This window comes from Tympanuchus pallidicinctus, unplaced genomic scaffold (assembly GCF_026119805.1).
Source record: "Tympanuchus pallidicinctus isolate F22 unplaced genomic scaffold, pur_lepc_1.0 scaffold23, whole genome shotgun sequence".
NCBI classification, from domain to species: Eukaryota; Metazoa; Chordata; class Aves; order Galliformes; family Phasianidae; genus Tympanuchus; species Tympanuchus pallidicinctus.
In genome coordinates this window covers 223,293-237,363 of record NW_026294740.1, presented here as the reverse complement: position 1 = coordinate 237,363, position 14,071 = coordinate 223,293, and the positions used below count along the sequence as shown (strand labels likewise).

Below are 14,071 nucleotides of genomic sequence, written 5' to 3'. Positions count from 1 at the left end.
GGGCAGGATCCCCTCCCTTGCCCTGCTGTCCTGCTTTGGATGCAGCCCAGGATATGGTTGGCTTTCTGGGTGATTGCTGGCTGATGTTCAGCTTGCCATCTACCAGTACCCCCAAGTCCTTTTCAGCAGGGCTGCACATAATCCTTTCATCCCCCACCTTGTTCTAGTAGTGGGTATTGCTGCAACACATTGCCCTCAGATTTGTTGAACCTCTTGAGGTTCCCCTGGACCCACTGCTCAGCCTGTCTGGATCTCTCTGGATGGCATCCCATCCCTTAAGGGTGCTGACTGCACCTCACAGCTTAGTGTCATCAAGTCCTGTGGCACTATGTTAGGGGTGACCGCAGCTAACTGTGAAACTGCATCTGATCCCATATCATTATGAATTTTGGCCCTGACTGGAAACACCAAGCACATCTCTGTATGAGTCGCTTGGGGCTTTGTCCTGGGCTGAGATGAGTGTGTTCTGTCAGGACATATGGATGAGCGAGCTTAGCCAGGCTGAAGTTTCCCACAACGTAAGGAGTGGAGGTTCTGTATGAAAACATTTGGCATTGTTCCCAGGTGTTTCAGTTCTTTAGAACCAGCTGCACTTCCAGGGCCCCAGCAGCACAGAACTTGCTGTCCTGCCCAGCTCTCTGCCTGCTCTTTGCCTGCTGTTGTTGACTTCTCTGGTGCCCTTTTCCATGCTGTAGCCACAGTGCACTGCAAGGCTGTGAGAGTAATAAGCGCACTGAGTTAAGCAGCAGGGACAGGCTGCAAATTTAGGCAGCCATGGAAGATGTCCTTTTTTTAACTGTTTCCAGTCTCCTTCCCAGTGTAGAGCACTCAGAGCACACAGCATGCCCCAGCTCCGTGGCTGCCTCTTGAGCATCCAGTTGACTTCAGCGTGTGCCATGCTCTGCAGTCCCTCAGAGGTAGGTCTGTCACTTCCAGCTGGAGACAAGCAGTAATGCTGCAGCTGGCCTGGCCTGCCATTGTGACTCTCCAGGCATATGTGGGATGACTTCTGCAGTACAAGATTTTCCCAACAAAGGCCTGTTGTCCTGATCTGCATAGGACAACAGAGCCCTTCAGAGTGCTTGGCCCTGGTGCTCTGCCTCGTACCAAATGCTGATGTCACAGATGGAGCTGGAATGTCCTCTGGAGCACAGCAAGTGGAGGAGCGTGCCGCAGGCTGTGCTGCAGGCTGGGCTCCTGGGCTGCCCAAATGTTCATGAGGTGCTGGCAATGCCTTATCCCCAGGCTTGTAGCTTCTCCTGCACATTCCCACATTGCTGCAATTAACCCCTTCCTGGGGAAGACTTAGGATTCAGGTGAACCAGCTCATGGCAGTCTGTGCAGAGCTCTGGGTTTCAGTTCCTATTGAGAAAATGGGGGTATCATAGTTAGCTCATATCAAAGTTTGTCAGCTAAGTATACGTAACAGCATGCAGAGTTTGGGCATGATAACTGTGAGACTGGCCCAACTGGCCACACTTGAAGATTATGCTATGTTCTTTTGAGACAGCATAGTGGGAAGACATCACAGCTTCACATCCTAATAACAGAAACTTGGGTGTGCTGCTTGTTGGTGACCCAAGCTGCTTGTGTACAAACAAATAAACTGTTCCCAGATCCCCATAGCCCATATTGGCTTTGCTAACTGGAAAATCAGACGCAAGATATTAATTCTGAACATCAATGGTGAGAAGAAAACAAGAAGAGTGGGAGAGTGTTATCTTTATTATTTCTATTTGAGAAGAAGAAAAATCTACAGGTATTTTGGAGAAATTCTGTGACTGCTATGGGGCAGCAGACTGCTGTGAGAGATTATTCCATATTTGAGGGATGTAGTTTGACACACCTGTGTTTGGGAATGGATGCGAGGTACCCCCTCAGTCCTGGGCATTTTTGTGCTTGCCTCTTAAGTTCTGTGTGGTATGCATATGTGCTAGCTTCTCATGGGTGTCTCCAAAGCCTCACAGAGATGCAGATATCTGCCTGTTTTCATGACCTGGTGCCTTTGAATGGATGTAGAGCTGAGCTTCTGCAAGATAGAATGAATGGGAGGTGGTCTGCTCGATCCCCCATTTTCCAGGGACTGTAGCAGGGCACAGACACATCTCAGCTTTGTTTTGGACTGGGATTATTCCACCTCATCTAAATGTCCTCCATGTCAGCAGCTGCAACCCCACCCCTGCAGGCTGGGAAGTGCGAGTGCACTGTGCCTGGAGCTGCTGAGTCTGATAGACCAGCTGAGGTGAGGTTCTGAAAGCTCCATGTCCCCAGGTGCAGGCAGCAGCAAGGCTAGGCGTGTACTTACAGTAGGCATGCGACAGCACTGCACATATACAGTACTTACATGCATATGGCCAGCTGCACAGATTCAGACTGACAGAAACACTCAGCTCTCTCGCAAACAGCACCAATAGTCTCATCCTTTCCCTTTGTAGATACCTGTGTATACTTCTACCTCTCACATAGACACACAAAAAGCAAATGGATCTCAGACAATTCCCAGAACCTACAGCCCCTGCAAGGATCAGGACTGGACCTCTGGACCCTCAAATAGCTTCTGCAGTGTCTGGCCCTCACTCACAGCTGTTCTGATACCTGGGTATCATACCATCTTGATATGCAGCCACAGTGTACACCCATACTCTCATGGTTTCAGTTGCTGGCAGATGCACAGTGACTGAAGGTCCCCACTCCTAATGCTGGCAGTAATTAACCTTCATATATGTTCACGCACGCTGCATAGAAAGCTTCTTTTCCAGGAACACAGCTAGAAATTGAATTTTATAAAACGATGACAGGATGGACTGCAGTGATCAGATGCAGGTATTTTTCTGCACTGGATCTGCCACAAACCACCTGAATTCCTCCTTTCACCCATCTTTGTTTTTTCCCCTAAACATCCCAAGACTTGCTCAGTCCCAAAGTGTGCTTTGCTTTCTTCTCATGAGCCCAAACCCCTAAAGACAGTACCAGTCTGTAAAATGGTCTACAGAGTCTTTCCCTTGACTTGTGTTGATGATTGTCACTCCAGATGATAGAGCTGATTGTTCTGCACGGGGCAGGAGCCAAGCAGAGTGCTCTGTTTCATTTGGTTTTGGGGTTCTACAGTTATCACTGTCCTGCTGTGTTGCTCTTGTTGTTCCTCTCTGCTCCCTTGCGCATTTGAGCCCTTCATCACAGCTATGTGCCCGGTGGGCTCCTCTTTGGCCATTCATGCCTTTGGCCTCCCCAGACCATTTCAGAGAGGCTCCCCATAGGAGTGCTAGCTCCTGCCTCTGCCTGCTGGGGCCTCCTGCATCTTCTTTCCCATTCTGTTTCACAATGGCCTGTTACTTTTCATACATAGTTCAGCTGGATGACACTAGCCAGAGGGAGCTGCTCAAAGACAGCAGGGCAGATTTGTCCGGTAACTGGGTTAGCATTAGCACAGAAAGGAAAAGCAACAGGCCATCTATTGTATTAGGGGTATTCCTGAGCTTTCTGTGGGTACATTTGTTATAGTATATCCATTACTGGAATACATGAGCGCCTGTAGCTGTGATCATCATGTTCTAGACAGCCTTTCTTAATCAGAGCAGGCTATTCCGAGACTGCAGTGCCTGCTATGAAGGTGGTAGGTATTTTGTTTCCCCTTTCTTGGTTGCTTGTCACATAGCACTAAATACCATGACAGGGAAGCACTCTGGCTATGAACACACTGGAAAGAAAGCATGGGAATGTGATTAACTTGCTTGGGGGCATGTTGAGAGCTCAGGCAGATCAAGAAGCACTAAAGCCAGCTGCCACACTGTTGTTCTGCGCTCATCCTCCCGCCATGCCTGCTGCTCCCCATGTCAGAAGCGCCTTTTGTTGTATTCCATGAATACTGTGCTCCCCAAGACCAGACCCCACTCCTACACTCTTTCCCCACACTGAATCTCTCCCACATCCCATCTTCCTTCTCCTTCCTACTTCTTATATCTACCCAGCTCTGTTCTCTTCATCCAAAAGACCTAAAACCGCTGCCAAGAGCCTCCCTGTACTTCTGCTTTGCAGAGAAGTGGACATTGTGTGCAGCAGGACCTGGGCCAGACTTGGTGCCATGTGTCCCATGAGACGGGATCCACTGCCACACACTGCTGCGACTTTGCCCAGCTTGTCCCCGTACGTGCCTTGGTGTACCAGACCAACAAACAGATGCTGTACAAAATTGCGAATGTTATTTAGGAAGCAGGGACATGGAAGAGAGTTTGGGATGGCAGGAAGGAGAGTTATCAAGGCAGGGGATTTTTGGGGCTAGGACAAATGAGAGCTGTCCCATTCAGCTGGCAGTGGGGTGTGTGCTGTGCATTCCTCAGTCTCTGCTCAAGCTGCCGCAGGCAACATCGGGATTCCTAACAGGTGGCATAGGTGAAAGGCGCTTTTCTTACTGAGGAGGTGGGTTGGTGTGCCAGAAGGTTGCCAGGCTGAGGTGCAGTGCTCAGAAGAAGCATGCCAACCGCTGGGCTGTGGCAGACAGTAGCCACGTCTGCACTTGCGGCGTCTGCTGAGTTTCTGCTGCAGAAGCGGTGTCTGCAGGGCCACCCATGGAGGGGCGCTTCCTGCAGCACCCCGCGCCATCAGATGCAGCTGAACAGGAGTTGTGTTGGTTGCCGTAACAACTGGGTGAGCTCATATGACCCGTTCCACTTTCTAAATATAAATCTGTTTCACACAGTGTATATGACACCATGGAAACCAAATGTTGAGCAAGAAAGATTGCATAAAAATGAAGAAAACACAAAATGACTCAATGTGCTAGAGAGACTGGGCAGTGCTGGAGGGGCTCCGAGGGGCACTGGTGTTTCCGTTTGCCATGGTGTGAATTGCAGTGGCTGTGCTCGTGCCTAGCCTGCCCATGTGGGGCATTTCTGGGGTGGGAGCTTCATAGTTTCATTCTGAGGGGGGGTGGTGTAGGTCTCAGTGTCTCAGTACAGGCATCGCTACTGCTGAGGGTTTTCGTGGACTTCTTTCACTAACAATCCTGTTTGAAGCATCCGCTGTACTCAGATGCAGACTCAAACTCCAGTTCTTTGGCTGCAGTGTATTGGTCTTAATTCTGCTTCACGCCATGGGACACATAGCTTTGTCAAGATCAGTGTTTATGGAACTTTTAGCTAGACAGAAACACCAGCTCACTGAGGTCGTTACAGAGCAAGCTTTTCGTCCCAGGACAGGGGCTGTTCTGGTGCAGAGTTGTGGCAGCTTTTCCCTGTTCTGTCCCTACATTCCTTCTTGCAGGGAGCTTGCACTGCATTTTGTTAATTGTTCCCTGCTCCAGTGATCCTCTGACACTGGGCAGGACACTGCAAGGACTTTGCAGGCCTTCTCTGTACTATCAGATCTGCAGCTGAAGTGCAGTATGACCCCAAGTAAGTGGCAGAAGCAGGTAGCACTGCATTTAGTTAATAGAAACATAGAGAATGGCTTGAGTTGGAAGAGACCTTTAAGATCACCTAGTTCCAACCCCTGCTACAGGCAGGGATACATCCCACTGGTTCAGGTTGCTCAGATTCTCACAGCTCTGGGGCTGGGTGCTATGCTTTAATAGGGCCATACAGTCATAGAAGAACTGAATTTGGAAAGGACTTCTGGTGGACCTTGCTCAGGGTGTTCAGAGGTTGTTTTGCCTTACCTTGGGCTGTGTGTATGGGAGAGCCTCAGGGCTGTACTCCTCTGGAGTGCAGTGTGAGGTAACGCATCTCCATGAGGCTTTTGAGCACACAGATGTTTCCTCCTGAGGATCCCGCTATGAAGGGAAAAGGGGATTTCCTGCAGTTTGAAAATGGGAAGTGATTTTGTTCTATTGAGCAAGGCTGGACTCATTTCAGTGGATCAGTCAGCATGGGATGGACTGATGTAGACCTTTCGTTCTCTGTTCCCTTACTTGGCTGCATAAAATTAAATGCTGTTCAGTGGCCAAGACTGTGGCTCTTGAGTAGGTCATGACACACTGGGGTGGGTGCTCTGCCCCCTCGTTGTTGTCCTCTCCCTAACATCCCCTAGCTGATGCCCAGGAGTCAGATTCTAATGCTGGGGGTAGTGGTCAGGTTCATGTGCTCTGCCATAAGAAGCACATATTTCTGTCTCCATCGGAGCTCGGGCCCTGGATTAGGTGGGTGATCCTATCGAACTACTTTCTTAGATTTGCTTTTGTTACGCTCTCACTGGATACTTTCCATAGAATCACAGAATCATAATAATTAAAATTGGAAAAGACCTCTAGGATCATCAGGTCCACCCTCAATCCATCTCCCACCCAGTCCTATCTTCTCCATTGTGGGGGCAGTCTCCTAGCCCCAACCACAGCTGCCCAAATTCCCCTCCTCTCCCACCCCGCTCCCAGGCTGCGGTGCAGACGTGCCCAGAGTTCTGCTTTATGGCAACACTCCCCTGAAGACTGTGTTTGCAAGGAATTTGACTTTGGGGGCTAGTATACTTGTCTCTGCCAGCATCCTACACTTGGGAAATGAAAACTGTTTCTGAGACACAGGCTGAGAGATGCATTGTGACTTGGTGGGAGAGACCAGAGCGACTGCTTTGGTACTGAAGAGCTCCAGTTTTTTGAGATTCATTTGATTTTTGATGCATATTCCCAGTTCCTTTCTGTTCTGCATTTATCAGAAGACTCCTGACTCTGTGCTTCTGCAGACAGAGCTGGAAAACCGTTGTTTGTCATGGAGAAGGAGGCATGCTGGGCATGGGGCTCCTCACTAAGGTGGCTCCTGCTGAATGGGTTTATGATCCCAGTGAATTTCATAGGACAGAAGTGCTTGTGTTCTTGGTTTTGAATGTTTGGAGAGACATATTGGTCCCCTTTCCAATCAGTAAACACAGATGCAGAAGGATTTTGCTGGGGTCACACATTCACATTGTTCACGTTTCCTGTTTCCTCCATGGTGTACTGCAAACATCCTTTCCAGGTCCAAATCTGCCCCCCAGCACCATGTAGAGGCCGGTGACATTCCCGGCCGGTGATAGCGAGGGGAGTGGCATTAATTGTTTCTCCCAGCTCAAAGGCGCTGTGGGAGTTGTGAGATTTGAGAGACAGGAAGGCTTGCCAGCCCCAGCTTCTGCACGGCCGGATCGGGGGATTTCAGAGTCCCATCTTTTCCCCTAATTGGAATAGAGCACTTCTTCCAGAAAGGGGAACTTGATCTTGATGGAGGAACTACACAAAGTGAACAGTCCCCTGGTAAGTCATTCTAGTTGGTAATTATCCTTGTGACTGACAGATTCTTTTTGATCTGAGCCTATCTAGTCTCAAGTTCCACTCATTGTCTGCTCTCCTGTCTTTGCCTGTTGGTTCATAGTGCACTCTGCTAATAACAAAACCTCCTGTCCATACAGACTGTCCTCTATTGTGATTTACAGTTCTCATAAGCTATCCTTTTTGTTTTTATTCTCCTAAAAATAGTAACAAGAAATCAAAGTGATGGCACGGTCTTGCCGAGCTGTACAAGACAAAGGTGTGCAAGCAGAAGTGCCTCTTCTCCTGATAATCCGAGCCAGGGGCAGAGGGTGTGCTCTGCTAAGAGCAGGGCTTGGGGAGGAGGGATGGAAGCATGTCTGTGTGTGCAGTGCCAGCTTCAGAGCTGGGCTCTTGAACACCATCTGCTGGTTGCTTCCTGTCCCTGTGTTGCCTTCTGGCTTTGCTTTGTCTCCTGCACTGAGTAGGATTGCCTACATTACATGCCAGGTTAGTCTGAACTCCTCTTGTGTGGGTGTGCAAGTATGGTTCAAATGTAACTGTGCTGATGCTGGAAAAAGGGAATGGCTTGGATTGGGCTGTGTCTTCCAGGCAAAATAGAGTCACTCTACTGTGATTCTGATCGCCTGGTCGAGCTGGGACGATGCGCTGTCCCCATGGCCTCCACAACCTTCATTTCTCAAAGGATGCACTGCTGAGCCAGGCGAAAATACTGGCTGTGATGCATTTTAGAGCCTAGCCCTAAACCCTGCTGCCCCACACCATACAATGTATGCCAGAGCTTCCTGCTGTCCGTGCTTCAATGAATGCAGGGTGCTGAAGAGTAGAGGGTGAAACCAAATTTCATTTCTGCTTTGATTCCTTCCCTGTTCCTTTTTCAGTTCCTTTCTCCCACTCGGTGGGATGGGAGTGGAGCTGCTATAGGAAGTGCAAGTGTGTGCAGGAGGGGATTCCAGTGGGACCAATTAGAGATTCTAATACAGAGTGGTCCTCACAGCCAGAAGCTTTCTTTTGCAGCCCTGAGGTGGGGTAAAATACTGCACAGTAGTGAGCTCCTGTTTAGAATCATGTTCCTCACAAACAAAAGGAAGAGATTCACATATCCATGGTTCGTGTACATCCAAGCAAACCAATGTTCTATTGTTTATTAGAACGGCATTTGGCAGCACGGGGGTTTTCCCTGTGTTCAGTCATCTCTACCGTCATTCACATGGACTGTTGTGCTCTCAGCACTTCTGCGTTTGCAGAATCAGAAGCAGTGGTAGAAATATCAGGAACTCCAAAATAGAATTATAACTGCAAAACATAATGTTTGCATGCTTTTTTGAAGTGATACATTTTGACAGAGGTTTGAGCTGAAACATTTGCTTAATTTTGTTCTTTATTTTTCCACCCTAGTTTAAATGGTGGTCACAGTGGTGTCCACTCTCTCTTGTCTGCCTCCATCTCTTGGCTTTTATTTAAGAACACATCTGTGGCACCTGACCTCTGCCTTTGTTGCAGCCTGCCAGGGAGACCAGAAGCAACTGAAAAGGTCACTCAGAGGATGTTGGAGTAATTGCAGAGCTTTCATTAAGCAAACCACTGGGTATCTGTCCCTGCAGGGTACTGGTGCTTGTCGATGGTGTGAAGAGAAGTGATATCTGAAGTGTGCCAAACTTTGTCTTGACCTTCTTGCTACATGGGTACACTACTGGGCCTTATTAAACAAAAGGAGGAGCAGGGATGGATGTGATTTCATCTCCAGGAGGCAAAGAAGGTGTAAGGACAGACGTGGGAAGTGTGCAGTAAGTTTATACAGTCCTGTAACTTTAATATTCTGGAACAGAACCCAGGAGGGGATTATCCTGAATTCCTCTTCTTGGGGTCATCTTGCACAGCTGAGACAGTCTGTTGTAACTTTGTTATCTTCAAGGCTGAGCAGTGGATCCCAGTCTGCTGCCAAATTCTTCAGGAGCTGGTAGACTCCTGCGCTGTGGAATTTCAATTTTCTTCAGTATGCTTTTTCAAACAATAATGAAGGTCACTAATCCTGTGGTAGAGAGCATTCAGGAGCTCACCCTGGAGTTGTTCCATTACTCTGTGCTGTCCCTTGGAAAATGTTTGGAGAAGGACTGGTTTGTAGTTAAAAAAATAGCCTGGAACTGACTTGCTTTCCGTTCTGATCTGAACTTCCCTGCATGTGTTACTTGACCTCAAGCCTCCAAGCATCCTTCAGTCTTGGCTTTCTTTACAAACCTACCTGTGCTTTGGATAAGGACTGTATGTGGGCAAATGCAAGGAAAGCCCTTCGGGAGGTACTTTTGTAGACAGAAATCAGCCACCATTCCTCCTAACCATCAGCAGAGTGACTGGGGTAACTGCACTGATGGGGCACACTTGATGAAGGTTCTTTTTAGTTCCCCATGCTTCATTCCATTAGGTGGGGCTGTAGAAAGGGGGGGGGGGGGGGGGCTGAGAGAGACAGAAATGGAGAAACTCCTCGGTGTGGCAGGGGAGAGCACACAAATGAGGAGCAGCCAAAGCCAGCTGGCACAAAAACATTTTTTGTCTAAGGTTCACATGGTTGGTGCTGCAGGTGCTGATCTGCATCACCTGTGCGAGCAGCGGGTGCTCCCAGTGACATCGCACCTTTGGAAGCCTGCAGGGAACTATTTTCAGTCCTGACTGAGAATAAAATCAAACAGAAGGTGATGGTGGATGCCGTGTTTGTATGGCAGGGGCTGTGCGAGCAGGTCTTTTTTGTGGTGCCAAGGCATGGCTGTAAGGAATTGGAAAGAAGAACGTGATTTCTGGAGCTGTGCAGGGAGTGGTATTGCTGAGTGAAACAAGGCACCGCTGTCAGCAACCGTCTGGTGGAGGAGAACTTGGATAACTCAGAGGTGAAGCTGGGATACCTGTTCGTCAGATTCATCAACTTCAGTGTTTTCGTTAGTAGGATTTGGTGCTCTTATGGAGGGCTGTATGAAACACAGAGGTATTTCAGTGGCACGTGGGGAGGGATCCCACAGAAAAATAGGCATGGTTGTGTTAGTTTGACTAAGATAGGAATTTCATTTTGTACATTTCTAGGCAGAAACAACAGTGTTTCTAGACACAAACAATAATGAGAACGTTTGCCTTGGGGCAGGCTGATGTGTAAGAGAGGTTTCCCTGGTATACTAAGTTGAGATCAGCAAAAAGTAAATATTGAATAGCAACATAAACCGTTCTGCTTTCTCACATGTACGTGATTTCATTAAGCCTCAGAGACCAGAAGAACAGGGAACAGGAACAGATAACAAAGATCCTACTGATCAGTTGTGTGAAGCACCATGCTAGCCTCAGGCATGCAAAATATTCATTTGAGTCATGCACTCTGTAGAGCCACAGAATTGGACTCACAGAATAGCTGAGGTTGGAAGATCACTGGGGATCACAAAGGTAACCCCACAGCATCACTCAGGGTCACACAGAGCAGACTGCCCAGCAGCACTTCCAGGCACGTCTGAAAATCTGCAGGGGAGATGCACCTCTGTACAGCCTGTGCCAGGGCTCTGCCACCCTCACAATGAAGAATTTGTTTCTCACGTGCAGATGGAGCCTCTCGGGTTCCAGTTTGAGCCTCTTGTCCTGTTGCTGTGCACCACAGAAAACAGCCTAGCTCCATCCTGTTGATAATTCCGCTGAGATGCTTGTGCACATTAATAAGATCCCCTCTCTGTCTTCTCCTGGTCACACTGGGTCAGCTGTGTCCCCCAGGCTCTCTCTCTGCCCAAGAGAGGAGCTAAAATCTGAATCAGCACAAGCACGATCTGTGCTGCAGTGTCAAGATAATACTTATCTCACGTTGGTCTTGGGTCCACATGGCTGCCTTGGAGCTGTGATCTGCCTTTATCATATACCTGATGAGACACAAATGCAAGATCACTCTTAAGTTCAGTGCCTCCAGAGGGCCACTGAATCAGAGTTTTCTCAAACTGAAAAGAAATGCAAAATATACTTTTGGCTCCAAAATCACTAAATATCCCATTTGTTCTGTGTTGGAACAGAATTGGAACTTCAAGCAGAAATCAGATCTGTAGAAGAAGGGCGCACCACATTGTTTGTTTGGTTTTTTTCTTTCTAACAACTCTATTCATTTTGCCAGTGTTTGAATATTATATGCAGCAGATGCTGAAACTCTGCCTTCCCTCAGTGTGGCTGCCTTTGCAGTCATTTCTTACCTCTCCACCATATCAGAAGGCATTTTCTGGATGGATATTTGCTTCTGTTGAATAAATAGTTCAATTTCACATGTTCTTCCTTGTTCTCCTTTTGTTCTAAGGCAAGGCGAGGCAAGCAAACAAAAACCCCTAAAAATTAGTATATTACATGCCTGGTTTGCCTTAGGGAGTAAACAGAAATACAAGGCGATGTTCTCTGGATGTGAGCCAGCAGGAGGCTGTTGGGCTCACAGCTGCAGCCCTGTGAGACTGCGACTGGCAGTCTCTGGCCATGCTCCCCAGGTGTTGTCATTCAGCATCCCTGCTTGAAGGCAGGGATGAAGCCCTCTTTGCTGTTCTCACATTAAGCAGCTACTGTAATTCCCTCGCTATCAAGGAAACACCAGAGCTGCTTGGAAGAGGTGGTATCACCAGGGGTTACAATGTCATGCCCTTCAGCTTCACCTTTTTCTTCCAACCTGAACCCCAGCACACCAATACTTGCAACTGAGATGTGAACTATTGAGGTGGTACTTGAACACTCATAGCAATTCTGAGATGTGATGTGGATCTCTCCTAGTGAGCTGGATCCTAACCATCAGAATAATAGCCATATAAAGACATCATCCTGCATCCGCATGATATGGATGCAGATTACATCTGGATCAGTAATTTATGCACTGATAATTACATGCATTATCAGTATTTAATCAGCATACTGATGAGTGTAATTCAGCATGCTGCTCCTTTAAGGCAACAGGGCTCTGCAGAGTTTCTTGACAATGTTTAAAGCTGATGGTACCCCTGTAAATTACATTTGGACAGAACCTTTATGACCAATGCTTTTACTTGCCAGCGCATTCATGTCAGTGTAAATGAGAGTGCCACACGCATATCCTTCTTTCTCAGACAGATGATTGCTTTCTGCTTTGCACTTTATCATTTAACAAGAGTGCCTTTACTGGACAGGTCCAGTGCTTGTGGAGCATCAAATACAAAGGGGTTCCATTTCTCTCCCAAAGAATATTCTGTATCCCAGTGCTCCAAAGGAAGATTTCTAGGAGATAAATTCTATTCTGGGAATAGGACAGATAAGAAGAGCAATGAATGGAACTCTTTAGGTGTCTTGCAGTCTGGAATGCTAAACCATATGATCCTTTTCCAGGCGTGTGTCTCGTTAGGCTTTACATTATCTAGATATCAAGTTAAAGGATTGTGTTTTTTCTTTATTTATTTTCTTCTTTTTTTTTTCCTCAGCAGAAGCCCAGAAAGGCAACTCCTCAGCCAGGAGAAGACACCTTGAACAGCCATCTTCCCCCAGGCTGGCAGAGCTATATGTCTCCCCAGGGCCGCAGGTACTATGTGAACACCTTCACGAACGGTAAGTGGAAGCTCCAGTAGATGTGTCACCCCAGTAGCAGACATCTGCTGCAGGGAGTTGTCTCTCAAGTTAGTTTTGATAAGAGCTACGCCCAGAGAGTTGTAGAAATGAATGAATGACCTTGCTGCCATGTAAACTACTCTCTAGCCCTCTTTCATCTTAATTCTGACCATTCAAAGATATCTGTAAAGTAGAAAAAGCCCTGCCATGAATGAATTAGAACATAAGACATTGTAATGATGTAATTTCTACTACGTTCTTTTATTTCTTTTTCCTTCAGCTGGAGATATGTGTATCTACATATGTACATACATTTAGAGTTGTTTGATAGAATGTCTGGCACCACTAAAGCATCTTCAGGGGAAAACAGAAATAGTTAATTGGAAAGTTGCTCAACTCAAAGTCAGTTTCCCTGTGGAGTCAGAAGAAGAAAAGTGTGTGTAACGAGATAACAGAGATAGACTTTTCAGTCCATTTTTCTGTCTTTAAACACTGTCTTGCTAATAGAGAAACAGACTTAACTCACATTCTTACCAGCAACTCAAGACCTGTCAAACTCGTACCACTTTGGCTTACACCATCTTACCTGCTTTTCTGGTCATGAGCTTACAACATCATTGCAAAACTTGTGACCTGCAAAACCAGATTTCTGAAATAGAAATAATGACAAGATGATAGGGGAGGACAGCAAGAGTTCACTGTGTTTACTACATAGCCAAACCCATCAGCTTCTTTCTGACTCACTGTAGGGGCAAGAAAGAGCCATGGGCTGTCCGTGAGCCTTATGGTCCATTCAGGGACTGATGTGTCTTTGTCCTAGAAGTCTGCCAAGTCCTTATTTACCTTAGCTTTATGCACTGACATCTCACTGGACTTTTTTAGAAAGCACACTGCCATTAAACACTTGCCTTCATTATGAAGCACAGTGGGCTCTGGCTCATTGACAACATCCTTCGCAGGTTGGGGAGATCATTAGGAGTTAAGTGCTCTGTCCGCATTTGCAAAGCTCAGGGCTGAGCCAGCTTGGTGATGGACCTTTACTCACATGCATTAGCCTGAGGAAAAAAAACAGGCACAAGAGGTAGATGCCCCTTTTTTGTGTGATAAAGGCAGTTGTCATTGAAACCTATCCCAGAAAAGCAGATGGCCTGGAGTCAGTTTCTTCATAATCTCAAGCAGCTTTTTACAGAAGATACAGCAAGGAACAGTAGCTCGTCCTGCTTCAGAAGACCAGATCAGAAATGAGGTTCTTACCAGACAGGCAGGGTAGCTCTGGTA

The 14,071-nt window shown here is 47.3% G+C and overlaps 1 protein-coding gene across 4 annotated transcripts in view; it reads left to right on the top strand.

Annotated features, from left to right (window-relative positions):
- GAS7 (growth arrest specific 7) overlaps nucleotides 1–14,071 on the top strand; it is a 98,239-nt gene that overhangs the window by 25,432 nt on the left and 58,736 nt on the right. For 2 of the 4 annotated variants that reach the window (XM_052688175.1, XM_052688179.1), the window contains exon 2: nucleotides 12,670–12,793. In XM_052688175.1, coding sequence (XP_052544135.1) covers nucleotides 12,670–12,793 — 124 coding nt within the window. Of the gene's footprint in view, nucleotides 1–7,049; nucleotides 7,214–12,669; nucleotides 12,794–14,071 lie in introns of those variants that run through there. The other 2 variants (XM_052688178.1, XM_052688176.1) reach the window with 2 other exon arrangements.